General features: G+C 36.4%; 1 protein-coding gene across 1 annotated transcript; it reads left to right on the top strand.

The window, feature by feature from the left end:
* Nucleotides 1–3067: 3067 nt before the first annotated feature.
* Nucleotides 3068–23912, top strand: LOC121408930 (zinc finger CCHC domain-containing protein 8-like). Its single transcript, XM_041600651.1, has 12 exons — nt 3068–3264; nt 7639–7681; nt 8222–8296; nt 8886–8997; nt 9527–9687; nt 10922–10984; nt 11302–11368; nt 12240–12397; nt 12909–13057; nt 20740–20861; nt 22043–22253; nt 22578–23912. The coding sequence occupies exons 1-12, from the start codon at nt 3093–3095 to the stop codon at nt 23309–23311; spliced, it is 2067 nt and encodes a 688-aa protein (XP_041456585.1). The 5' UTR covers nt 3068–3092; the 3' UTR covers nt 23312–23912.
* Nucleotides 23913–27789: the final 3877 nt, after the last annotated feature.

Raw genomic sequence — 27789 nt, 5'->3', positions numbered from 1 at the left:
CCAACCATACAAGTCGATAGAGTGGGCGAATTATTTCTTTCATGAGCAAACAATGTGAATAATAAAGACTTCAAAGTTGGTGCTTATTATCTCATTGAATATTAAGCCACTATGCGTCTTGAGTAAAATTGATCTTCTTCTGATCATGCGCAGAATGGAACTATGAACTGGCTTATTCTGTTTTCTGATAAACAATGATTTTTTATCAAACAATATGATTCCATCCAAATCAATTCAAGTATACCGAAGCATGGTTATACCTCATTTGCTCTACGGCGGCCGTACGGCGAGTCGAAAACAGCAGTTTTATTAATTTCTATTCAAACCACCATTATTATGTAGCTGCATGGTTAAAAAAATGTTAAAACGACTGTTTTCGACTGGCTCGCCATTGAGCAAATGTGACTGAGGTATTACTATTGTGATGCATCGTTTTACTTCACAGATCGAGCTATACCCGTAATATTTAACATGCATGTCTGTACATAAACCTGGAATCCAGGATCATCAGCCTGCATTATATGTTTGATAAGGTTTTGAATAAAATCTTTATCAGAAAATATGGATGAATTTGTATGTTAGTAATCAGTTTAGAAAAGACATTTGCCGCATTCGCCGGCGCATTCGCCATAAAGGATAATCCATTAATTGAAACAGGAATTAAGCAAGTGGCTCATTGCATGCATAATAGAGGTTACCACATTCATTGTTGCTATGTCGGTAATTTTGTAGTTCGTAAGCACTTATAAGTCCAACTTGCTATAATGGACCTTTTTCTTGATGTTTTCAAATTCCGTGAATTTCTTGTACCTCGGTCATATTTGCTCTACGGCGGCCGTACGGCGAGTCAAAAACAGCAGTTTATTTTTATTCAAATCACCTATATGTATAGCTGGTACAAAAAATGTTAAAACACATCTTATTCTGAAATAAAAGGTTGTCCTCGACAACTAAAAGCTTAATTGATATGTGCTCGGTGGGTGCAGGTGAAAGGAATTCCTCGTAACCATTGTAACCATTCCTCGTAACCATCGAAAATTTCGATAAAGACTCAGTATTCAAGATGGTATTCATGTCTCGAAAAAAAGGAAGATAACAAATTGGATTCTATAGCCGATTTGAGAAAAGCTGGGTATATTCGCTAAAAAATAATAGCCACCCTTTTCCCTTTACTCCCTAATATTCACTAATTTAGGAAAAGCACTGAGGCCGGCACTGAGGGTGGGGGTGGGGCTCGCTCCAGCCTCCACCCATGTCGCCTCCCCTGAAAAAGCATGACAACGATCACATAATATTGTAAGGAAATTCCAATGCAATCCTCCTTCGTTTCACCTTTATTTTTAAATACAGAGTATGCCAATTTCATGGTTGTAGTTCAGCTATCCGATAATCTATTATGTGCCCCCAAAGAATTAATCGTATTATGCTCGCTATAGGCCTACGTGTACTTTGAACAAGCATGCCTATATCGTTCTGACAATCGATGTCAGGTATATAGGCCTATTTTTATCGTAATTTAGGTCTGTTTTACTTGGGCATATTGCTCTCGCGGCAATTCCTCAACATAAACCAGCGCTTCAAACCTTCCTTATCCTTATTATCTAACTGGTCACTTTTCTGAGACTACTAAACGAATCCACTGGACTTCTAAACCCCTCAAAAAAGTTTTGCAACTCGGATTTGGGGGATGATATCTTTTTGGTTAATGAAGTATAAAAGATGAAACTGGTATCATTGGAAAGCTGAATTGTTCATCTTTACAATGACATGCCATTTGCTGTGATTATGTAATCATGGAATATGCAATCACCCTGAACATCGAGAAAAGTCAGAAGTGAAATGTTGCAAAATGCATTGATTTCCAACAAGTCTCCATTTCTATAGAATTTCCACCACAGTGAATGCACTCGGTCCATCCTCGAAACAATTGAAATTCGCTATTGCAAACGACGCATTTTGCAACATTTCATGTCTAACATTGCTGCGTATTATCATGTCTGTGTATTTCATGATAACACTAGCATTACAAATGACACATGATTGTAAAGGAGAATAATCATACTTTCTAAAGATATTACTTTTACACATGATGATGGCACATTAAGAAATTTATTAGCACTCAAACTTGCAGTTTGAGTTGCAGAACTCAAACATGACATGGCAACGAATTTTTGCAACATTTCATTTCTTACATTGCTGCATATTTATCATGTCTGTGTTTTTCATGATAACACTAGCATTGCAAATGACACATGATCGTAAAGAAGAATAATCATACTTTCCAATGATACCACTTTTACATATGATGATGGCACACTAAGAAATTTATTAGCACTTAAACTTGAGTTGCGGAACTTTTTTTGAGGGGTTTATATAGGAAGAACAGAGCCATTAAACCAATGGCTATAAATAAAGTGATCCATCCACATCTTTTTTAAGTGTTTATATATTCAATCTTATGTCCTGTACAATGTATTTGTTTTGATTTTTATACGGTAGTTAAAACCAAACCAAAGGCTCCTTATCTTCACGAATTTGAATTAAAAAAACCCAATCATTATAACTCTAAGTCTCTAACCCTCGCCTTTTACGAAATTAGCAGTGGGGCCGCGGAACTTAAGTCCTTTTCAAGAGCAACTGACATGTTCCCAACTTTTGAAACAAGTATACAGTACTTGTACTTCATAACACTGAAGGCATTGTTTTATAGGGCTCTTCCGACAATGCAACGAAAAAGAAATTAGTGTCCGTAAGTGTTGATGGTCGATCCACGGTGGTGGTGTAATTAACGAGATGGAGAATCATATACTCATAAATTATACAGTCCGAAAGTCGATGAATCGAGTATATATAAGTTTTATATTTCTTTATTGTTTGCTTGCAGCTTGATGGGTGCGCACGAGAAAGCTCCCAGTTTTCTTTCTTTCTTTCTTTATTTCTTTCTTTTTTCTTTCTTTCCATCTCCCTTCCTTCCTTCGCAATCCTTGTTTCTTTTCCCATTAGCTCATTCACGCACGCATTATTAACGTCAGAAAGGGAAATGGTACGGGGAAATCCCAGATACAGTTTACGCATGCGCTCATTTGAGAAAGATGGCGGCGCCCACGGGTTCATCAGAGGACGACGTCTTTGGCGATTTGAACCTCTTTGAGGAGTTTTCTTCGACAGCCAGGACAACCGAATGCAAGGAGTCTACTAAGAAGCATCCATGGGAAACAGAAAAGGCTGATCTGGAGGAGGAATTAACGAGACTGAAGCAAGAAAATATCCTTTGTGTTTGATTTCAGCGTGTGTCTTGACTATGTCTGTCTCTGTCTCTGACTCAGTCCGAGTCTTTTCTTTCATGTCACTCGCGTCATTTCCAGCAGTTCGGGCGCTCTCACCTGTACTCTCACCTGTATCTGCACTCTTTACACCAGGGGGGGGGGGGCTGGAGGGGAGAGTTCCCAGTTCCCACTAAACTTAAGAAATAAAAAATCAGGTGCGTGCGACTTCATAATTGTTCATTGAATGAGTGACTTCATTCTGAAATTCTAGCGCGCGCACGCCAACAACAGCACATATTTTCAATTCAATCGGCCGATATGTCCGATGTTTGGGATGAATTAGAAGGGTGTCAAATTTCCTGCCGTGGGGAAACCCTGCAGTGGCCATTGCATTGCAGATTTATTTCCGATAGATTTAACGTTTGTCATATCAGATTTACCTAAAAATCACCTATTTAGAGGAAAAAATTCTGTAGATTCATGTCATCCAACTTCAACATTGGTTCGATCCCTACCAGTATGGAACACCACGACGTACGAACAGCTTGTTTCTTCGTTGCCCTATTTTAACCCTTTTATGAACCGACCACCCGCCCTCTATTGATTATGCACGCATAGTGAATATGGTTCTTTTTTCATTCTTATTCTTGTTCTAAGCTTCTTTTTTTCTTTTTCTTCACTTCCTACTTCTTTTCTTTTCCACTTTCTTCATTTTCTTTTCTTCTTCTTTCTCTTCTTATTTTTTGTCATCTTTTTTCTTCTTTTTTTGTCTTTTTATTATTCTTCTATGTCTCCTTTATTTTTTTCTGCTTCTTTTTTTTCTATTGTTCTTAATGTTATTATTTTCATTATCATTATCATTATTTTTATTATTAGTTTGTCATTTTTGAAAACACATTTATTTTATATATCATCTGTGTCATTATTGTTATCATGCCCATTATTTTTTCTTTAGTATTGTCATTAATAATATTATCATTATAATTATTTTTTAAATATTTTTTATTATTATCACATAATCATGTTATTAATGTGATCGTATTAAATTCAGTCATTCACGCTCCTTTTAAAAAAAAATCAATTGATCTACTAATAATTTTTTGCACATTTACTCAGATAAACACATGCATCAAATCAACCACCTCCACTCACACACACTCATGCTTACACAGGGGCTAACTAGTCACTACTTTGCTGTAACTGTATTTTTTCTTAAAATTTTCACTGCCTTTACGCTCTCCCATTTTCTCTGTTTATATACATGAACATTCAACAACTGAATAGTCTAATGTATTATTCCACATTCATAAAAGTGCTCTCAAGCCATTTACAAATCCTCAAACCACATTCCAATTATCTCTGTCACATAGCTTTCAAACTTAATGAATGATTACTGAACACAATTTTGAAATTCAACTTTTATCTGATGTAGATATATTTGTTGAATTTATTTTTCTTTTTCCCTTTTTCAATGGCAAGGTCACATATATACTTCGTCTTTTCAAAATTTCTGCCTTGCTTGACCCCGTGCAGTACTTTTGATGGACCCAGTGTGTGCGACCCTTGCTGTCGAGAAGATCTCGACGTGGTCTTGAGGAGGGTTAGGGGGTGTTTCTCCCCTTTCTCCTGGACACACAGCATAGATTTTCATCTACATCATCTGTATCGTAGCTGGTCGGTAGATTAACGAAGAGGGGCCTACCTGCTGCTGATGATTGATGATGGCCCTGCCTGACTGTTAGCTTTCTTCTCCTTCCCTTTAGACAGCTTTGCTGTGCTCCTCTCCTCCTCTGCCCTGATTAGCTTGAGAAAGATGTTGTTTTCTGTTTTGCTAACTCCTGAAGCCCTGTAGTATTTCTTGGAGACTGCTCTTTTCTTCTCTGTCACTTCAGGAGGAGAAGGTGTTCTTGATGACAGGAACAAATCTGCTTCACTGGGTGCCTGGTTCGTCCATCCTTGGGCTTCGCCCATGTCACCCATAGGACCAATCTGATGTTTTTCTCCTGAAGAGGTAGTGGATGACTTCGGTGTCACGAGTGTGCTCGTCTTCGACACTTCACCAATCTTAACTGCATTCGGGTCAAGTGGAAAGATCCTTGTTTTCCGGAATGCTGACTTAAGATTCTCTTCCTTGAGAGCTCGAGTGATTTCATATCTCGTTATCACCTGTCCGGGGTTCTTCTGCATGTACAGGGCACACTCTTGATTATATGCTGATTTCATTGCAGAAAAACAGGCGACGTCAAGGGGTTGAGTGATGTATGATGTGTATGCTGGCAGCACAAAGAGAATGACTTGGTTTGCCCTGGCGAAGTCAATGACCGTGGTGCTGATATTGGAGGTGTTGCCATCATACGTGAGCAAGACATGTTCACCATCTTCTCTTGGAGGCAGGGATGACACAAAGTGCACCCAACCTGTCTCTGTGTCATCTTGGACCCAGGTAGTGCACCATCCATCAACTCTTGCATCATCCCCTTGCATTTGAAGACATAGTATGGAGGAAGAGCCATACCAGCTGTGTTACCACAAACCAGGACTGTGGTGTCAATGTGATGTTACTGCATTCGTTCTGGATCCTTGATCTGCACAAACAACCTCCCGCGGCTTATGCTCCGCATTGATGTTGGTTTCTTCAACATTGTAGATGTGGTATGGCTTGTCTCGGAGATCATACTTGTCCATGACCTGATGGAGTTCCTCAAAGTATTTTGAAAGAACAGCTTCTGTTGTTGCTTTTGCCTGACTCATCTGAAGCTTGCTGGGTGCCACAAGACAAAGATCTGGCCATCTTTGCCTAAAGAGATGGTACCAAGTGTCTGATAAAAGTCTTCCCTTGGCCTTTCCCTCTCTTCTTCCAAGTTCATTTGCCATATTGGTCGCTAGATGAATAACCTGTAGAAAAAATAAGCAAAAATTGCAAAGCATAAGAATAATGCATTCATTTTTATTTCAATTTATTCATACATCGCATATATTTTATAAAATCATTGTTTAACATATGATTGAAATAACACAAAACTAATAAATTACCTTGGTTTTAGTCAGACCATAGCCATATGATGAGAGCTTGTGCTGATGCTCAACTAGAGCCCTCTCGTCCTCCTGGGTCAAAATAGAACCCCTTCCAAGATCCATGCTTGATTTGGTTCTTCCCCGTAATCTGTCAAGTAATGTTGTCTTGGGGATTCCATACTTGAGCGCTGCCCTCCTTACGGAGATCCATTTCTTGAGAAAGGCTAGAGCTCTCAAAGTTTTCTCAAGGAAAATTCCTTTGTCGGAAATGCTGGGGTTTGCCTACACAAAAAGAAAAACATTGATAAATGATAAATATTCTGAGAGAAGTCTTTTGTAAATATCATCTAATTAAAATATTTTATTCTGTGAACAGCTGTGACATTCGTCACCCTTATCTCGGCACATTCGACATCCTGTTTTCGACACATTCGTCACCCAAATTCCTTTCTCTAATACAATCAAACTTTTCTCTATTCTCTTATTTAAGTTTTAAATGTTCGATTAATATCATCGATCTTTATTATCATCAATTATATTTATCATCATCAGATATCATTATCATCATCATCATCTATCTTCCTTGAGACGCCTCATAACGTGTATAAAATATACGGCATATGAGCGTAGCTGGCGACATACAGACAGCAGTATGATGTCATCATTAATTTCTGATATTCTGTCGGCTCCAGAACATTCTGCGACGAAAAATGGACAGAAATGTGTTCTAAACGCCTCGATTGCGGATTTACATGTATTAAAGTTCATCGAAAATAACAACATAATAACCGTATATTTTAATAATTCCATAAATTTCTTACCTGTTTCCTCATTTTGCTTGATCAAGTGAGTCTCGTTTTATCAGGTCGCGCATTGCACATGCAATGCGTACTTAAATTATACGCCTAGGAAACCAAGGTAAGAAAGTGGTCGGTTTCAAAAGAGGTGGTCGATATGTAGTGGTCACCAGACATAAGTTTATGTATCACATGCAAGTCCCCCGCCAGTGTGGGTCCCTATAGTTGTGTGGAGGGAGTTGAAGTCGTTTTTGTCTCATATTTTGAACCGTCAGTATTTGGGCACTTTTCTCTATCCGATTTTAGACGAAATTTTCAGTGTTCTGCTAATTTGAGTTTTCTCTTTTCATTCTATTTTTTTCAAATCTACTTTCTGCTTGGCCAAGTTAGGCTGCCTCAGTTGGCCTTGCCCCTTTTCCACACAATGTCAATGCATCAAATTTGATTCATAGGGCGATAAAGCTAACTTGCTAAGAACAGATTAATAGGTGCCATGTCGTACTTTTAACCTGTCTGTTTAATCTTTTTATGGAATTTATTTTTTCTTAACACCAATTCACATCAGAAACTTCAAGCTCAACTAAAAATATGCATACAGTCAAAGTAAGTAGCCCATGAGTAACATTTCCTCACTTCAAAAAATATAAAGAAATGAATTGCCTTTATTAATATTTTCTTATTTAAAGCCAGTATTTAAATGTTTGCCATGTGTGAAGATAAAGGCTTAATTGGGTATGAGTGTAATTTTTGTATTTATAAAAGTTTTATAATGTGGTGACTTTGCTATGGTTCGGTTCTCATAACTATTGTTTATTTTTTTCATAAAGAATGGACAGAAGAGAGAAATCAAAGGGAATTCTCAAAATATTTGATATAAAAATGTAAGTGTTCATGAGTGCAAAATCAAGGTTGAACACTGAAACCAATGAATAGGAACGCCAACTGATGACAAACCAGTGCCGTGTAGTGTAAAAGATAAAATGAAATGTGCAATTAGTAAATCTATGGCAAAGTATACATGTTCAAAAAGTCACTTGTAAATATTAACCTTTTGTGTTATGCTCCTAGGTCAAATATAGTGTTGTGATCATGGATGTGTTGAAAGAGACTCTGAAAATATATGATGTATTTTTTTTTGTCCAGGGGTTACAAGGTATCAGAGGGAACCCAGGATGGTCCTATTGCACAAGTGATTTATATGAATCATGACAAAGTCTGGTGAGAATCTTTCGCTATATATGTCATTCGATACCATAACTAAAGATTGTAATTTCTTTATAGATTGTGTAAGGAATAATGGTGGTGGTGGTGGAAATTTGTATTTATTGATGACGATATTGATCTTGATGCGTATGTGGAGATGAAGATTATTGCGATGATGATTGTGATGATGAGGAGGAGGAGGAGGATGGTAATGGTGGTGGTTTTCATGATGGTGAATGATAAGGATGATGGTGATGAGGAAATGCTGCTGATGATGATGTTCAATATTGGTGATGAAGGTAGTGATGATGTTGGTGGTGTTGGCGATGATAATGAAGATGATGGCTGACCATGAACAATCATGACAAATTTAGCAATGACGATTGAAATGATAAAGGACAACTAATCTATTCATATGCCTTCAAATGATAATGGTGGTATTAATTTACAATGTCATGAATATAATTTGAATATGTTTATGATCATTCTTGTTTTATATGAATGCTATATTGATGACAAAGTAATGAGCAAGGTAACGGTATATATGGTATTGTAGAGCAGAAATTCAGAAATGCACATGTTTAAATTTTCATATTTTAAACAGCAAATACAGACAAGAAATTGAGAAATATTTTGAGCATGTATGCTCAGAGTATTTTGGTCAACAAGCACAACCAATGGGAAAGAAATATGAATACAGCCGACCTCTACCTCAGGTAAATAAATACTTGTTTGTGAAACATTGTTCATTTTCACTTTTAAATTCACACCATATAATAACACCAACAATATGTTAATAGAATTAGAAAGCAAAAATCTACACACTGTCGTTTTGATTTGTTTTAGGTGATTTAGAGTACGAATGAACAAGATATGTAATTTTTCTCAACACAAGTTATGTAGAAAAAGTCTAAGAAAAGGTCCACTCAGAACACAAAATTTCATCTTTGCTGAATATATTAATGTTTGGTATCATTTTGAATATTATGCTAATATTCAAGTAATTTAATTTGAAATTGCATTGATATTGTTTGAAATACCAGTACATGGAAATGATGTAATTGGTATTCTCTGTCTCTTTCTGGCTTTCTTTTTCCACCTTCTCACCTTCTTTCTCCCATTCTCTCTCACCCCCTCTCCATTTCTTACTTCTCCCCCTCACCCCTTTTCTCCTCCACTTCTTTTACAATCCCTCTCTCCTTATTTCACTTCTTTTTTTTTTCTCTCCTTTTGTCTATCTCGTAGTGCTCCTCCATGGTGCTGGGTGAGAACCCTGACCCTGATAACCAGCAAGCCTTCACTGTCACTGGCAATGTGCAATACTACCTCTTATTTTGCCTCGACACGTTAGGGCGCCCTCTTGTGGATGGTAATGTCGAGATGACCGAAGGATGGGAGATACCTCTGTATCCTTAGACTAAGTGCTTTTTTAAGTATTGTTCTGTAATGAATTGTTTATAAAAGTATTTTGATGTTTTAGAGATGCAAATATGTTGGTAACACAAAATCTAAAATAGTGCTTTGAAATAGAGTCATTATGGATGTTTTTTGACTTGCAATTCCCAAAGCATACTGTACATAACAAGGAACAGAAAATAAAGTCAAACAAAGGGAAACAGGAGATAACAAGAGCAAACAAATAAGTATAAGTAATAAAATAATTGATCGAATCAAGTAGATGAAATGTCTTGGTTTGATTGTTTAATTTTGATTGAATGAAAATGCTTTACATCTGAAATGAGGCAGCCTGGTGGCCAACAATAAAGTAGCCGGAAACTGACTGCTTTTTGCTGGTATAATGCCAAGCTGTTATATAATCAATTACATAGAGACATTTTACGTCTAAGTTAATCAGGCATATAGTGGCTTACCTGGTAGACGGCAGAATTACTCTCTGGTCTTTTTATCAAAGTGGAAACAATGACAGAGCAGGGATTTGAACACACAACCTAATGATCATGAATCCAATGTTCTAACCACTTAGACCATACGATCCATTAAATGTTGCGATGACCCCTGTAACATGATGTGATTCTAACTAGTAGAGTCTGGCCAACTGGGTAATGGTTTTACAGTAGGAGTGGGCTATAAATGGGTGATTTTTTTTTAACTGTGGCAACAGTTTATTTGTATTCCTTTTAGCTTATCTCAACATGTAATGAAAATGGTTTTTGTCTCAGGTTCAAGAAAAAAGTGTGCTGGCCTGCTGGGCCAACCCCCCCCCAATCACATTTTTAGTCACTACTTATTTGGCAGTCCTTTTCATGTTGACATACATTACAAGGAACAAATAAAAACTGTTGCCATATTAAAATGATTAAAAAAAGTATTTTTGACCCTTGTATAGCCCACTCCTATTTATATTCACATTATAGTGTTTATTCCTTTGCCCTGTGCTTGCATGACAAAGAAATATTCATTATTTTACACTCTACCCAAACCAGGGCCCTGTAACACAATGCTTAGCAATCGATTGTAGACCAAGTTTTGTGATTGATAGCATTGTCTATGATGTATAATCAATCATAAAAATCAATTGTACCATCAGTGGCAAAGCTTTGTGTAACAGGACCCAGGTTGGCTTGTGCATTCCTTTCTGTTTAGTTTTACTTTATTTCCTGAATCCATTGTTCATCCCAGCTATCCGATCATCTTCCGAGAAGCCTTACCTGTAGATGACAAACCAAGTGCACCATCAAAAGGGTGAATGATTGTTCCATTTTATTTATGCTTAAGAAAATCTCTTCAGCAGCCTCATAAATTTATTCATCTCTCTCTCTCTTAGATGTTGAACTATGAGTTGTGTTTCGATTGATGATATTTGTAGATTCCTTTATCCATTAAGTAATGCAATTTAAACAGTGAATTTGCTTCTAATTCTACTGATTCAGGAAAATAACTTATAAGAAGTGATACATTGTTTTATTTCAAATTCAAACAAGATATTGCAGTTATGCGTTTGTAATAATTTAACTATTACACTGTTATTGAAAATTCTTGTTGTGATTTTTTTTTGATAGGAGACGGCCAAAAGCTTCTTGTTTCAACTGTGGTAATGAGAAACATAGTTTGAGAGAATGCCCAGTGGTAAGTCAAAAATATTCACAGTCATGCATGTATATATACAAAATAGTAATTATGTTTACACAAGTTAGCATTGTAGACAAATTATCTTTATCTGGATAATTCACGAAGGAATAAAATCAATGCCAAATAACAGATAAAGTTCATTTTGATTCCTTAGAATCACTTTAAATAAAAGGGGAAGAGCTATCTGAATCATTTCTAACAAAATCAACTTATCACCAACGGAGACTGGTTTTATTTGTGACTGGTCTGACTTGTGCACAGCTGAGGGTTATGGCTGGAAAGCAGTGAAAGCATAGATCAAATACAGGATGAAAGCTTGATTTTACTACAAATAAGTTCATTATACAATCAACTTATACCAACAGAAATGGATGCAGTACTCTTTGTGCTAACACATGGTTCTGAAAATAATGTCTTTGACGCTAAATTCCAAACAGTTTTCCTCTTTATTTTAGCAAGAATGCAAGGGTATTCCAAAACAGCTGAAACTAATTATTTTAAAAAGTCACAACTAAAACTGAACTGAAATATTTAGTAACTGAAATTTGAGTTCAAATATTTGAATATTTCATTCTTGATTACTCCTATAATTGGTAGTCAAGGTGAGCAAGATTTTTGATAGAAAGTCTTTGAAATCAAGATTGTAATGAAATTAAATTTTCATAAAACCTGTTTAATAGATTTTATTTTGAATTTATCCTGAATGTTTTATACTCTGTTTTTTATTCAGATTGATCATATTTTAAATCAGATTGATTTTAGAATTAACTTGAATTGAAATTGAATTGAATGCACAGGTTGTCGCAACAGGTTTAAACATATAAAGTAAAGAAAATGAAAGATAATCAATATCCCATCTCCCTTTTAGCCTCGTGATCTAGTCCGGATCAGTCAGAATAAGAAACTCTTCATGGATCAGATGTCATCATCCCCTGCAAATACCATCTCAGGAAGACGCTACCATAAGGAAGGTGAAACCAAAGAGACAGAAGACCGCTTCAAAACATTCAAACCAGGTGTCATCAGGTACCTTTTACAATAGAATTGCTGGTTGTTCTTCCAGTTTAAATTGTATAAGATCTGGTAAACAGTAATGCATAATAGATCAATTGGGGAAATCTTTCTTTTTGCATCCTAATATATGTTATGTCACATAGTAAATAATTTGTGCATAGTTCTAACTTTAAAGACATTAACAAATTTAAAAACTTATAAACAGATTTAAACACATTTTTACCCATCAAACAACTTCTTGTAAGGAAGCACTCTAGTCAGAATAAATGTTTGCATATTGTACCCTATATCATGCCCTAGGATTGCACACGAAATGTGATCTAATTGGTGTGTTTATGATATGTATGATAATTAGATACGAAGGGTAAAACCATGGTTAAAAGAATCTCATTGTACCTTTTTTTTAGTGTTCACATGCCAAATGGTGGATGACATTGTAGAGTTGAATTTATAGGAATGACAAAGCTCTCGGATAGCGTGCAAAGTGTACTTATTGTAAGCCATATCTTTGTTTTCCTAACAGTGATGCATTGAGGCAAGCATTAGGTATATCATCTAGTCAGCTTCCTCCTTATATCTATGGTATGAGACGTCTTGGTTACCCACCGGGTCACTATATGGATGCACAGGTTCACAAATCAGATCTAAAGGTTTATAACATCAAAGACACAGGTAAGATCACTTATGAGATATTGTGGGAAGCATGGTATGACGTATAAGATGTTTAGGTTACATGCCAGGTACCCGTTGCATAAAACTTTTGCCATACAAATAAACAAAAACTCTGGCAAACAAACTTATGACATTGAAAATTACACTTTAAAAAACTCTGGCAAAAAGAATTGCCGGAGTTATTTATGGCAAAAGTTTTATGCAACGGGTCTCAGGTGGGTAGTTTGTAAAGCTGTTCTTCAGTTATGAGCAACTTCACTGTTGATCCTACTTGGGATCCTGTCTTGAGGTAACTTATTCGCTCTAAATTTTCATTTGATTACTATTTAGCTCCTAAGAAAGGATCACCAGTTGTTTGTAAGTCGCTTGTAGCTTACAAACCATTTTATGAAACACCCACCGGATCACTGTGGATGCACAGGTTAAAAAATCAGATCTCACTATATATGACATCTTTGTGCCGATACATTTTCTATACATGAAAGTGATGGGGGGGGGGCAGACTGTCACTTTTCAGGTGATCATGATGAAGCTATCGGAGGGAGGCTGGCATAAACACACAGACATATTTTTAGAGGGTTAGAAATTGCATGAGAATATTTTCGCAATCAGTATCCAGATGCTTTTTACACATCAAGTCCTTTTACGCCTTTGGGACCCCTTGCGCGTGCCAATGCACAGCGGCGCACGCACAGTCGCACAAGCGCAGCCCGGCTAGGGCTATACGCTAGTGCACGGCGGTTGTGGCCCCTGCCTGCTGCACTGCATGCACTGCATGCACTGCGCTGTCTTTTCTACTCTCTGTGGGAGTGCTCTATTTGCGTAAACAGGGGTCAAGAATGTATTTGTGTTGGGGTGTGTTTGGGTGTGTGTGTGTTGTGTGGATACGTGTGCATTTATTTATGCCTATATATGGTTTGTGTATTGAGTGAACCCTGCTTATGAGACACACAAACACATCATCTTCATCATTTATTTTTAATCAAGTGCACACATAGTTACCCAGAATTCTTATAGCATTTCCAATTATTTGAATGTAGGATAAAAGAGCACAGTTAATTAAATGCCTTGCATCATGAGGTGGCCGGCGATCGAACCCCGGACTTTCATTTGTGTCCAGTGAGGCGCCCTAGGCTTAGACCACTCGGCCACAGCACCTCCACCTCACAAAATTGCACACACATGACAACCACACACACTCAAAACACTTTTTACTCTTTTGTTTTTCTTTTTTTTTAAACAAGTGCACACATATAGTTACCAAGAATGCGTATAGCATTTCCATTTATTTGAATGTAGGATATAAGAGCACTGATGATTAAATGCCTTGCTCACGTGCATATAAATGCCGTGGCCGGGGATCGAACCCCAGACTTTCATGAGTCTAGTCAGGCGCCTTAGACCACTCTGTCACGGTACTTCCACACATACGCAGACCCACATTCGCACACAACACAAACGCAGAAAGAGAGAGGCACACACCTAAAATTATTAACATTTTAAGCAATGCTTTAATAAGGTACAAAAGCACCTACATCACTCATTTTAGAGCCTAAATGTAGGTCTAGTAAAATTACAAAATTATTCTTAAGTTCCGTTAATGATCATGTAACACATAGAAATAGTTCCCAAAGGGAAACTATGGGAACAATTGTGCATCTAAATACACAACACTTATTTTTTTCTTCCGGAGGCAAACTGAATTAATCGCAATACATGTCACTTCCTATTCCTGACCTAGCAAAACTGCCAGAACACCTGACTACCAACAACGTATTTTCTAAGAATATCACATACACAACACAATAGTATTGCCAAGTGGAATTTCAGATAAATGCTATACTTAAGCAAAAGAAAAGGACATTTTTAAGTATCAGTAGTTCATGTACTCCATGCAATCTATAAGATGAAGCTTAATAAAAATGTATACATGTACAGGTGCAGATCGGGGTGGGGGGGGGGGGGGCGGAAAGATGCACCCCGCAAAATGCCTTAATTTGGAAGCGCTCCCCCCCCTGCCTTTTTTTTTTGGCTTGTCAACAGTTTCTTGAGGCAATTTTTTTTTCTTTGCTTGTAAACTTTAATGGATAATTCCCACCCCCTTAAAAGAATTGAGGATTCGCAGGTGCATATATGATACGTGTATTGAAAGGTCTGTACAGCCACTGCACACTGCATACCTAAAAAGCTTGTGCAATTTTCATAGTTCCATGTTAATTAATATTAAATGGTACTGAATATTTAATTGTCACAATTAATGTTTCCAACTGTACACATTTCTATAAACATTAATGTCCTTTAACATAAATGTAAAATTGTAAAACATAATTCACCCATTCACCCAGAGTTGAAAAATTGCAAGTTCATTTAAAATAACTTTCCATAATTTCTATCTGTATGACTGCACAAATTATACCAAGGTTGTGGGGTAGAACTTCAAATTGTTCCATTCAGTTTCATAGTAATTTTATATAACATTTCAAACACATAAGTCTCAAAAACATAACCAATGGTGGCACCTGAAGTTAAAAATCGGGGGGGGGGGGAGCAAGAATGGGCAAGTGAAAACAAAAATAAAAAACAAACAAGCATACAATTCTGGCAGGGGGGGCAAAGCATCTAACACCCCCCCCCTTCTCCCCCCGGTGCCACCAATGCATTATGTTCACACAAAATTTAGCTGTACTTTCGGGGATCACCTAAAGGAATCCATTACCTACCTTTAAGCATCAGACTTCAAGTGACATGAACGCCTATTATGACCTTCTTGCCCACATTCTGAGCAATGTACATGATAAGTAAGGCACTCTTTACATGTTTGGCCTAGGAAAGAAATTCTATTTTGTTTTTGAATGACCTGTACACATGCTTCAGTATTTCTATGGTTGGTACACCGAAAGAAAAGAGAAGTAATTTTATCATTCAATTTTTCCATCGACTGCTGGCTAAAGTTTGTAAGGTTACCATGCAGATATACAGACTCTGAAAGATGATTCATAAAGATTTGCATGTACTGAGTAACATCTTTAGCCTGAAGTGTTGTGGCATATTTTGATACCCATGACCTTGTTCTGGATTCCAGTGATAGAATATCAACACAATCTGTCTGAAGGAGCTCCATAATGTCTTTGAACTCTTTCCAAAGCCACTTTATATTATCTAATTTAGGGTGCCATGGAATAAGGCTGTTGAAATCGATATGCGTCTGAATCTTATGGTGTTCTGGGCCTGTAAAATCTCGATATTGCTACTGAACCGATTCTTTGCTGATGTAAAATGCCCATGGAATTGAAAGGTCACTAACAAATTTTTCAAAAGCACACATATTCTGGCACTTGGACAGATCAACATGCTTAGAGTTTTTTTTCCAATGTTGTCCCTGTGCCTCAGTATCTGAATCAGCTGTGCCACTAACTGATCTGAAATCCTTAAAAATAGATGCAATACATCAGGAACAACATTGGTTACTGGAATGAACGGTAAAAGTGGTGGTGCAACGCAGCTCATATTTTTTCCCTTTGGTAAAGAACTGTGTTCAGTAATTTCTTCACAAGTACGAGCTCCGTATTTGTTATCAATCATAGACCACTTTTTATCTGTGATACAACGTTCATTACTTGGACATTTGCACCACAAGCAACTGTATTTACTATTGCATGCTCCAATGCCCATGACTTCATTTAGGAACTTGAGATCTGCACCCCAAAAATATTGCAATTGAACAAGTTTTCCATTAACTGAAATATAATTTGTAAAATTGACAACAATAGGTTCAAAAATTTTGCAGAGAAATTTGTATTTTTCAGGCTTTCGAACCATGGCCAGTATATATTCTTCACTTAAATGAAGTCCATAAATAACCCTGAATGTGATATTTACACAATGAATTCTTTTTCCAATCCGTGTACCGTCACCACTAATCTTTACACCAAGTTGATCAGGAACTGGTTCGTCACTGTATGAACAAGACATACGATTGACAACAATTTGTAGTTTTGTTGACAAAGGCTCCCATGCCCCTATCATATCAACATATGTGTGAACAGGGAACATCTGGTCAATTTCCTTTGATTGTCGTTTCACTCTTTTCAAACTGGGAAGGTTACTGAGGCATTTCGAAAGTTTTTGATAATTCCTGTCAGAGATACACAGTTCATCTTTCATGTAAAGTGCCTTATCTATAGAGAGTGTTTGCATTGTTGTCTCCGTTTTACATTTTAGTTCTACTCTGTTCACATAATGTCATATTTGTTACATCAATTTCTAAAGATTCAAGTAAGGAAATAGTTGCTTGCCCCGTTTCTCTGAGGTCACGCTTTACCTTCTTCATGTAAGACTTTGTGTATTTTCTCTTTTGCTGTCCACTTTTTTGTGAAATTTTGATGGCCTTTTTGATAAGCTTTTTAACAAGTCTATTTTTATCCCTTTCCAAACCTTTAATCATTTCTTTGCTTTTCTCAATCTCTGACTCACAAATTTTCCTCCTTTTTCTCTCACTGTTCAGTTCATGTTCAAGTTTTCTTTTTTGTGACCCTAATTTAACATTAAAATAAGAGTCTTTCCACTTTGATAATAACTTTTGGGCAACATATCCACCTTTTCTTCTGTTTGACTTCAACTTGCTCAACATTACCCTGATGCATTTTTGTAATTCATGAACAAAATAACCAAGGTCTACATCAGTGTCTGAAATAAAATGAGACTGTAAAATCTGCCTGACAATGTGCTCAGAAATGGTAGGATCAAAGAATCCATTTTCATCAGTACATTCTGTTAAAACTGTATTGTAAAAATAATTTCGATTTAATGGAAGAAACCATTCCTCTTGATGAACTGAAGCTACTAAGGAAGAAAAAAGACAAAGAAAAAGAACCGAAACAAAAACTGATGAAAGAAAAAGCATAGTTATACCTGCTACAAATGAGTCTACATTTATCAGTTCAAAGGTCTAATATGTTACCGTAATCTTTCACAAACCGTATGGTCAAATTATACCCTCTGTGAATTTGTCTCCTTCTAAATGTGATATTGTAAGACACAAGTGGCCTTCACTCCTGGAGCCATACGCTGAAGGTGTCATAGTTCACTTTTGCATGGTCACCTGCTTTGTTACATATACGTGTATGCCAATCCTTTCCAAACAGTAGTTCAAGTTTGGTGAGCTCACCAATGTGATAGCGGGATCCACGCGAAGACTTGATAAGCCCACCTTCCTTGATGAATCTATGAAATGAAGCTTTTTGAGTAGGAATGCGCAAAGTGACTTCACTGTCTGAGCCTTGTCTGATGTTTAACTGCTCCTGGGTCTAAAAAAGAATAAGGCAGAAAAGGGAAATAAAGAAATGGAAAGTGAACAGACATCTGATGGTCAAGGAGTGATCATACTCAAAGGGCATTATTTTTTTTTATAAGCAAAATGATGTTAACTAGTAAAAAAAAAATGGAACACTAACATTTAAAAAAAATATTTCTCTATTAATTATTATACACATGATGGTATAGACTACTACTTTCACAGCTTCTTTGATATCAATATTTTTGTTATAGAGCTACTTTTCTTATAGAAGCTAGCTGTTAAATTCTGTAAAATTTGCTGCAGCTCAATTATTGCTGCCATCCCCCCCCCGATTGCTTTTTTCCAGACTCCGACTACATGTATACACGAGAATTAAATTTTACTTGTAGATAGCTTATGCCTTAAGGACATTTATGTTGATAGGTCCAAATAAATTGTTTACCTGTATGTAGGTCTGGTGCAGTACGTGAAGATAGAAGCTGTTTTCCTCTTCACTGTCAACACAGAATGGTATTACTTTGTCCACTGCACTTTTTTCTTTTGCGATCCATTGATCATACTTTGTGTGCCACCCTGTCCAGTGTACTTTTATCTGATCTTCCGTCTCTTCAAGGACTTCAAAAGGCCACAGCTTAGAAGTTGACCATTTCTCAGCATTCCCCACTCGAACGTTAAGCTGTTCGCCTTCATGAAGACGGCGATAATCCGTTCGCGGGACTTTGTGCAGCTTCATTCCTGATTCAAAGAAATAATAAAATAGAATGTAATAACTAGATAACAGATCTACATTAGTACTCTTATAGACTGCAAAAAATCATACTCTGGCTCTCTTACTGCGATAACCTGAACCTGCAGCAAACTTTATGTGGACATGGCTAGGCCTAGCCCAAAATCATACTGTTGCTGCCACAAATGTCTCCTAGATCTATTCCTTGAATTTGATAGCCCATTTAGCCTGACAAGGGCATTGTGTGCATGCATGCAGCATTCAACCAGAACCATAACTAGATCTAGATCTACATGCGATCTAGACCGATAATAATTTATTGTCTAACTTTTGATTTACTTATTAATAAATGTAACAACTGAATAACATTAAAAACATAACCCTAAATATGTACATATAATCACAGAATACTCATAGCTATACTCACTACTTATTCAGGGAAGAACTTACAGGAGAAAAGAAACTGTTGCTAACAGGCTTCGAGAAACAGTCAGCTCAGCTCGACAGCTACATACATAGGCTAGGCACCTAGCTATAGGTGCGCTGCAGTGCACTGCATTTTGCAGGCTAGGCCAGCGCAGCATGCAATAGTACGTATTAGTGCGTGCCGGCCCGGCCGCGCCATGCTAGTGATTCATATGATAGAGTTACATTCTCTATGGTGATATGCATATTAGGTACAGTACGCGCCCGGCCCGAATATGACAACTTTTGCCATTGGCTTGTGGTCTGACACATGTTTATTTAAAGCTAAAACGCGAACGCGAAGTTTGACCAATGAACATCATCGTAAAGCTTAGAGAAAACTGCACAATGACTCATGGGAACTAAGCTGTAAGATACCATCAAGCGAAATTGGATCGAGCGGGAAATCGTTTGTGGTGACATAAAGTAGGATTTTACGTTGAGTTTCATCCTATTTTTTATATGAAAGGGATGTTTTTGACCCCAAAACGCGAATGTAATTAACATCTTTGCAAAAATGTCAATTATTTAATGGAAATAATATATCATCAGCATTATATCATTGGAACTACGGATAAAAGTGGGAACTTTTTTCAGGAATGACAAAATGTTAACAAAACATGAAATTTCCAATGGTATTTCCATAGAGTGGTAGACACGCGCAGTTTTTAGTGTCCCATAGGATTCGATATGCAACGCCCCATTTGCTTTGAAAATACAAGTCAATTTACAGTGGACAGCTGGGGGACCGGGGGACAGCTGATCGTATGAAGATTCAGACTGGAAAAAATGTTGCAAATATGTCCTTTTTCCGGAGTCCAGGATGACTCTGCTGTTTTGATTCACTGATTTTCAACAAAGGCTGCTTTGTTATTGAACTATTGACAAAAGAATCTTTGCATTACAGAAAGCGTCTGTGTAGTGATTTCAAAACTGCCCTATTTTCATGGGACAGGGATGGCATTCGCTCATATCATAGGAAATGTTTTACAATTATATTTTATTCAAAATATTTTGAAAGCCTTTAGGAATGCTTCCAATGCAAAATAGAATATTTACTAGTCTAATCTGTAAAAAATTGATAAATTTTGTTTTTGTTAAGATTTCATATTTATTTTGTGAATGTTAAGCCTGTAGAAACAGTCATTGTATCATTCATTCAATGAGGTATTGTTCTATTTTTTTAAATACCAGATGAGGAAGGGGAAGTCCCTAGTGATGGTGAGGATGGCGAAAGTGCACAACCAAGGTTCAACCTCAACAAGCTAATAGATTACCCAGGTTTCAATGTTGATGCTCACCCATCCATTGCAGATGTAAGTGAATTTTGATAATTGGTTTCAAATATTTTGTGTGTTCTTTGTATGGTAATGCAGCAGTGGAAATGCCCATATGAAGCAGCCTTGGAGAAATGTACAAGGTTTTGCACAAATCTTTAGTAAACTCAATCTGTACTGCCATTGATATATCTTGAGTTTTGTAGCTTGATGTTTCAGGACTTGTACATTACCTTATCTAAAGTACAGTGTTTTGCTTTGGGGTAAGAAGAGGCAGACTTAACCACATTCCCATGTAAAGTGTAATATTTTGTTCCCACCAATACAGTTTTAGTGTAGGTTTGAATTGAATACTTGCAACTGTGTAAGAGACCACATTCTCTGTTTCCCTTTGAGTTCAGTTTCTCATTGGAGCATGCAGTATCCATAATATGAGGACAATGAATTATATGAAGATCACCATTTATTTGTCTAATTGGTATTCTTCCTTCTTTGCTTCATTTATCTGGTAAAAGTAGTATGAATGAAAAATTATTGATACGGCATGTATTTCAAGTTGAAAATGTCTGAATTTTCATGTGTAAGCACCATTTTAAGGATGCAATGGCATTGATTCAGATTATATTCATATATTACCAGCCATAGCGTAATTTCCTTCAGCAAGGAATTTATCCACATTACGCTGCACTCAACCCAGGTGGGTGAATGGCTACCTGACAGGATTAATTTCTTGAATGCACTGAGCGCTGAAAGGCAGCTCGAGCTAAAGCCGGGGTAATAATAATAATAAACACTGAACCTTGGAATAGATTATTTCTAGATAGATGGTGCTATAAAAATGCCTATTATCATTATTATTCAGATGATTTACTATTAAAGGAGAGGTACTGATGCATTACAAATCATCTCAGTATTGGTATGTGAAGATTTTTTTTATATGCTGGTGTATTCTGTATGGTTTGGAGTTCTGCATCAAAAGCTAGGGGTCAAATATTAAAACATGGTCCATTGTCCTGTCCTTAAAAACCATGTTAGGAAAACCGGTAGGAAGTAATTCCTTAAGAAGCTGTGTGCGCTGTGAACGCCTAGCTTAGCCGGGTAATATAGGAGCGCCTTGAGCACCTAACAAGGTGGATATGTGTGCAATATAAATACCCTATATTATTATTATGTTATTATGAGGATTGATATGTAGTGGTCCCATTTGCTTGTACTTGCAGGAGTGGCAGAGGTACAACTCTATACCAATGCAGAACAATCAGCGTAAGGAGGTCCTCAAGCTACACCTCACACCTATGGCAGTGGACGAGGATGATATGGTGACGCCTCGAAACAAGCGCAGGAACAGGGATTTCCATGAGAGCAGCAGTCAGAAGAAACGTAGGATAGAGCAGGAAGCGGTGGATATGGATATCAGTACAGAGTATCCAGGTGAGTTTCGTTCTCAAATGTTCTATTAGAAACAAAAATAAACAAACATTGTTTCCTCGCATAACTGACATATTGATATGTTACATTTTAAAATCATTTTGTACCATTTGAAATTATTTTACATTAGAAAACTTTCAACCAAAGAGAATTTTGTTTGAGAATGAGAAATTCTCTCATTCTGTCTAGAAATTTTAGACATGAGAATATTATTTTTAAAGAAATTCAAGACTCAATTTGTTTTTCTTCAGTGGTGTGCACAAATACTCAGTACTGCTTGTGACAAAGTCAATACTCACATATTGACTATTGCTTTGTTTTATTCAGATACCCCTGTGAGAGGCTGGTTTCAACCTCCACTACCACCAACCCCTGAGATAGCCACGCCTCCCCCTTTACCCCCTGGCTCTGCCCCACCCACTCCTATCAGAGACAGCCCATCAGCGTCTAGTCAGGATGACTCGTTACCATGGCAAAGTGCCAATACCAGCCTCTCTGCATCCCGCCAGAACTCTCAAGCATCCTCTCGGTCTACGTCTCCAGACCTAGACCGGCTCATGACGGAACGGAACAAACTTCTCGCGGCCCTGGAGAAAGGTGGGGATAGTGTCTCATCTTCCAGTGATGTCATCGCATCAGGGGTGGATACCACAGAGGAGGAGGAGGAGGATGGTGAAGTGGAAAATGACAAAAGGACTAAGATCACAAATAAGAAGGTTCATTCAAAGGATAGGAAGGAAAATGGTCATGACGGACACATTGAAAGGACAGATGAAGCAGGAGAGTCTAATCCAGACGTTTCGTCCAAGGATTCCCCAGACAGTCCGGAACCGCAAAGCCTGAACAGTAGCAGTCAATGGATCACCTTAGACACGACAGGAGACAGCAGTGTCTTCATGAGCCAGGAGGTGGAGGAGGATGAGACGCCCAACAAGTCTGGTGTTCCTCACAGACGCAACTTCTCTGTCAACATCACACCTCATGACTTTGAAGTTGATGAACCCAAGAAGAAAGGTATCTTTCAGAAACTCTTAGGAATTCTGAAGAGAGATAAGAACTGATCCATATCCATCTGTAGTTTTATGTTTGTTTTAGAAATCAATAACAATTACATTTTTAAGGGAAGTGATCAAACAAGAAGTCAGCAATACTGTTTTTTTTATCTCAGTGATGAACTACCATTGCAATTTGGAAATATGAGATTTTGTAATATTTTTCTGTATCCAAAGCAAGTAGGAATTGTTTGAACTGTCAACCATTTTTGTTTGGGGGATAAAATATTGATTTCCAATGTCAATAAGCGACCAAATGATAATAGTATACATAATCTTTTAACTCAAGCATATTATACATGTGTCCACAAATATCTGAATTGAAGGTTGAAAAAAAACTTCATAATCTATATCACAAAAAAAATAAACTTAAGAAAATGAAAATGGTTTGAAGAGAAAATCTATGAAGTTGTCTTGAATTTGGTCACTTTAATCTATTTATTGGAATGACTTTGTATAGTAATAGAATAGATGTCAAACATTTTAAAAGGAGCTGAGACTAAAGCGACTACTTCATAAATTTAAAGGTCAGGTCTACCCCAGAAAAATGTTGATTTGAATAAATAGAGAAAAATCAAACTAGCATAACGCTGAAAATTTCATCAAAATCGTATTTAGAATAAGAAAGTTATAACATTCTACAATTTCGCTTATTTTTCACAAAACACAACTCAGTGACATGACAGTTGATGATGTCCCTCACTCGATATTTCATTTTTAAAAATTTGGCAATAAGGTCCAACTTTACCAATTCATACAGTATTAAACAATACACCAATTCCACATGTTCAGGAGGAATTAATCATTGTTTCACTTGACATTAAGTAGAAAATTAGAATATTTCATATAATGAAATACAAAAGAAATAGTGAGTGGATGACTTCATCAGTCTCCTCATTTGCATACCTAACAGGATGTGCATATAACTGTTTTGTGAAATTAAGAGAAATTTTAAATTGTCACAACTGTCTTATTTAACATCCGATTTCGATTAAATTTTCAGTGTTATGCTTGTTGGATTTTTCTCTTTTATTCAAATTTTTGTTGCGGTGGACTTGTGCTTTAAACAAAACTTAATGGGGTGATTCTTATTTCAACTTCAATTAAGTAAGTATCACATGTGTTATTATATTCAATAATGTTTTGTTTGTGTGATGTTTGTTACTATGCAGCTATGCTGTATTAAACTTCTATTATTCTTCAAAGAATTGACTTACAAATCCAGGGCAAAACTACTGGTAATATTGGAACAAAAAATTTAGGGGAATTTCTGGGATTTGTAAATTTCTTCTGAAATCCTGTGGAAAACATTAATTTTTGATAATCTGATAATTCAGCTTACGCATGTTCAGTCACATAACTTTTGTTAATTGAGTCACACATAAGTATGAGTATTGGAAATTTTTTAATTCTCAGGCTGTTTCATAAAGCTATTCATAATTTACGTTTTACCCTTGACTGGTGGCACTTTCTTGTGCTAAATGATCCACCCCTGTTTGGCTATGTAGTTTACTTGCACATAAGAACATTTTTCAGTCATGCAGAAAGTCGTGCGTAATTTCATGAACAGCATTATGAAATACCACGCTGGTCTAGAAAGTTGTGGGAAGTTGGGAAATTTTAGAAATCCGACCAATTTCAAAATCACCTTCCAATACTTGACCGAAATACATAATTAATTGCAGATTTTTAAAATTTGTTTTGATAGAAATCTAAGCGTTCATTATCTCTTCTATCCATCAGTAGAAAATGATTTGTGAGTTTCAATATTCATGTATAAGCCAGGATCCTTTTCCATAGCAAAGTGTTTCTCCTTCTATACCCTCATTTTGTGTACCTTTGACCACACATTCGATTGTGGGCAGAATATTCATGCCAGATTAATGTTTGGATCTATGCAGCCATCTCTGTGCAATGCCTTTGTGAAAGTGGGTTTCTTTCATACCTAAATCTCAAATACTGAACCCCTGTTTTATGTTCTACGAAACTGAAGTTTCTCATTCCTTACCTTTAGTTTACTTTATTTTCATTGGCCACCTTAATATCATGAACAATATTGGTAATCACAGTCAATGTTATGTAGGTAAAAACTAAAATGCATAGACTGAAGGAATGTAATTTTAAGATCTCTGTTCATTTATGTTTAGGATTTTGATCATTGCAAATCATTTTTTACAAAGTTATTAAGTAGACTTACATAGCAGCCATTAAGTAAAGTTATACTCCAATTTTTACTTTTATAGCCATTTAAATTGTATTGACAATTTTAAGGATGATCTGTATGATGTGAAATAATGGACATAAGTGGAACTGTGAAGTTCATGTATTTATTGTGTCTTACGATATACATGCATGTGAGAAGATTTCCAGGACAAGTAATTTGTTTTAAAGTGAAATTGTGACATGATCCATATGAAATTTTTATCTGTATTTTATTTTTAAGTGTTATAAGATTGGATGGAATTTACTTGGTGTATAGTGACAAGATTTTATGGACGTGTGATTTTATTCCTATTATTCAGGATCTTTTTTATAGAATAAAATGCTCAGATATTTTGTACAATCTAGACCCATAGCACCAGTGTCTGCTTTTTTGAATGAGAAATGGAATCAAAGCTCATGTATGGATTTCATATTTGATATGTGGAATGAATCATTACGATAATACAAAGCTCATAGGATCAACTGATAAGCTTTGTGTTAAGGGTGCCTTGATTATTATTATTCCCAAACTGTATACACATGAGCAGTGCCACTTGTCTATATAGACCACTGAAGGGAGACAAGAAATGATTACAAGTATTTTCGGTCCCTGTTAAAAAAAACAAATATTAAATGGGTTCAAGAATGTAGACAATAGGGCAATTCCATAAAATAACCTTTTTGTACGTCCGACCCCCATTTTGCTCAAGTCTTACTTCACTTCATAAACTGATCAAGTCATGGTCCTTTGAGAACAATGCAGACTATTAAAAGAACAAGAAATCAGAGACAGAAAATTTCATGAAGGTCCCACATATAGGGGGTCAGACGTAATATTTTATGGAATTGCCCAATAATGAATGCGTATGCAAGTCACAAGTTATGTTTTTTTCTACGCAACCTCCCAGCTTGGCATTTTTTCATTTTCCCCATAGTATGTAAACACCAAGACACCATCTGAAATGCACGTTCCTTCAAAGGAAATGCATGCTGGCGGCACTAACTGAGGTGCACTTATGAGAATCGCCTCTTCATCTGTGCGATCCTCAAAAATTTTTAGGGATTCAAACTCCCTTTCCACTACAAATTTATACTGTCAACCCATTTTATAAAGCAAATAATGCATTGTTGATGTTAGTGGCAATGCAGGTATCTCGAGTATTTGCAACAACATGTAAAAACTCTTGGCGCAAGCGCCTCATACTGTCGCATATTGCAAATACACTGCATCTATATAACACACTCATAAACATGCACTATTTGTATACTATTTATGATAAATGCAATGGCAAAAATGTTATTAACACATTATGCCCTGTATTCTGAAATCAGGTTTAACTTGAATGGTCTAACTCTGTGCTAAAATTATGGAAAGTCAAATATTTCAAAATCTTCCTGACATTGTATGTTTCCCATGTTTACTGTGGTCTTTTTTAACTCGTGAATGATAAATCTATTCTTCCGAAACAGTGAAAAGTGATTTGAGAGCAAAATGAGATGATGCATTGAAATTACACTGTTAGAGATTTATGCCACTATTGGCTATCCATAGTTTTTATTTATGCCACTATTGGCTATCCATTTTTATTTATGCCACTATTGGCTATCCATAGTTTTTATTTATGCCACTATTGGCTATCCATTTACATGTATGCCACTATTGGCTATCCATCCAGCCACAACTTTAAACCAGAGTTTAAATTGAACCCGACTTCAGAATTCGGGCCAATGGACACATGTATGAATATTCAAGGAAAACTGAAGTGGTGATTGGTATAAACAATTGGTCTTATCACCATGTAAAGTACTGGTGCAGATTCATAGATTTTAACCAATTTTTGTCTTCTCTACAAAATAAAACAAAATATACATTTCAATATGTTATACAACTGAGATTTATTGGCAGTTAAATATATAGTCAAAATATAATACATATAATATCATACGCCATAATCGCAAATTCATAATACTTTCATTGCAGGTCTTCAACCTCTTTTCCACACATAATCAAAATGAATTCATACAGATATTAACTTGAACACTGATGTACAGAAATATGTTGGTAATGTTTAAATGATTCTGAGAAGTAGACAACAGAAAGTTTGTAAAATCCATTACTGCTTTGTCTTGTTTGTACCTGTAATTTGAATAGACCAGTTCGTAGTTACTTCATGGGCAATTTTGGTCAAATGACCTTTCATTTCTTTCATCATGATAGGCAGATTTCAAAGCAAGATATTACGTAAGCTTGCCTTACATAGCAGGATGAAGGAATTGAATAGACC

Source organism: Lytechinus variegatus, chromosome 2 (genome assembly GCF_018143015.1).
Source record: "Lytechinus variegatus isolate NC3 chromosome 2, Lvar_3.0, whole genome shotgun sequence".
Lineage (NCBI taxonomy): Eukaryota > Metazoa > Echinodermata > Echinoidea > Temnopleuroida > Toxopneustidae > Lytechinus > Lytechinus variegatus.
Note: the sequence above shows the minus strand (reverse complement) of the source record. Positions and strands in the feature narration are given on the sequence as shown.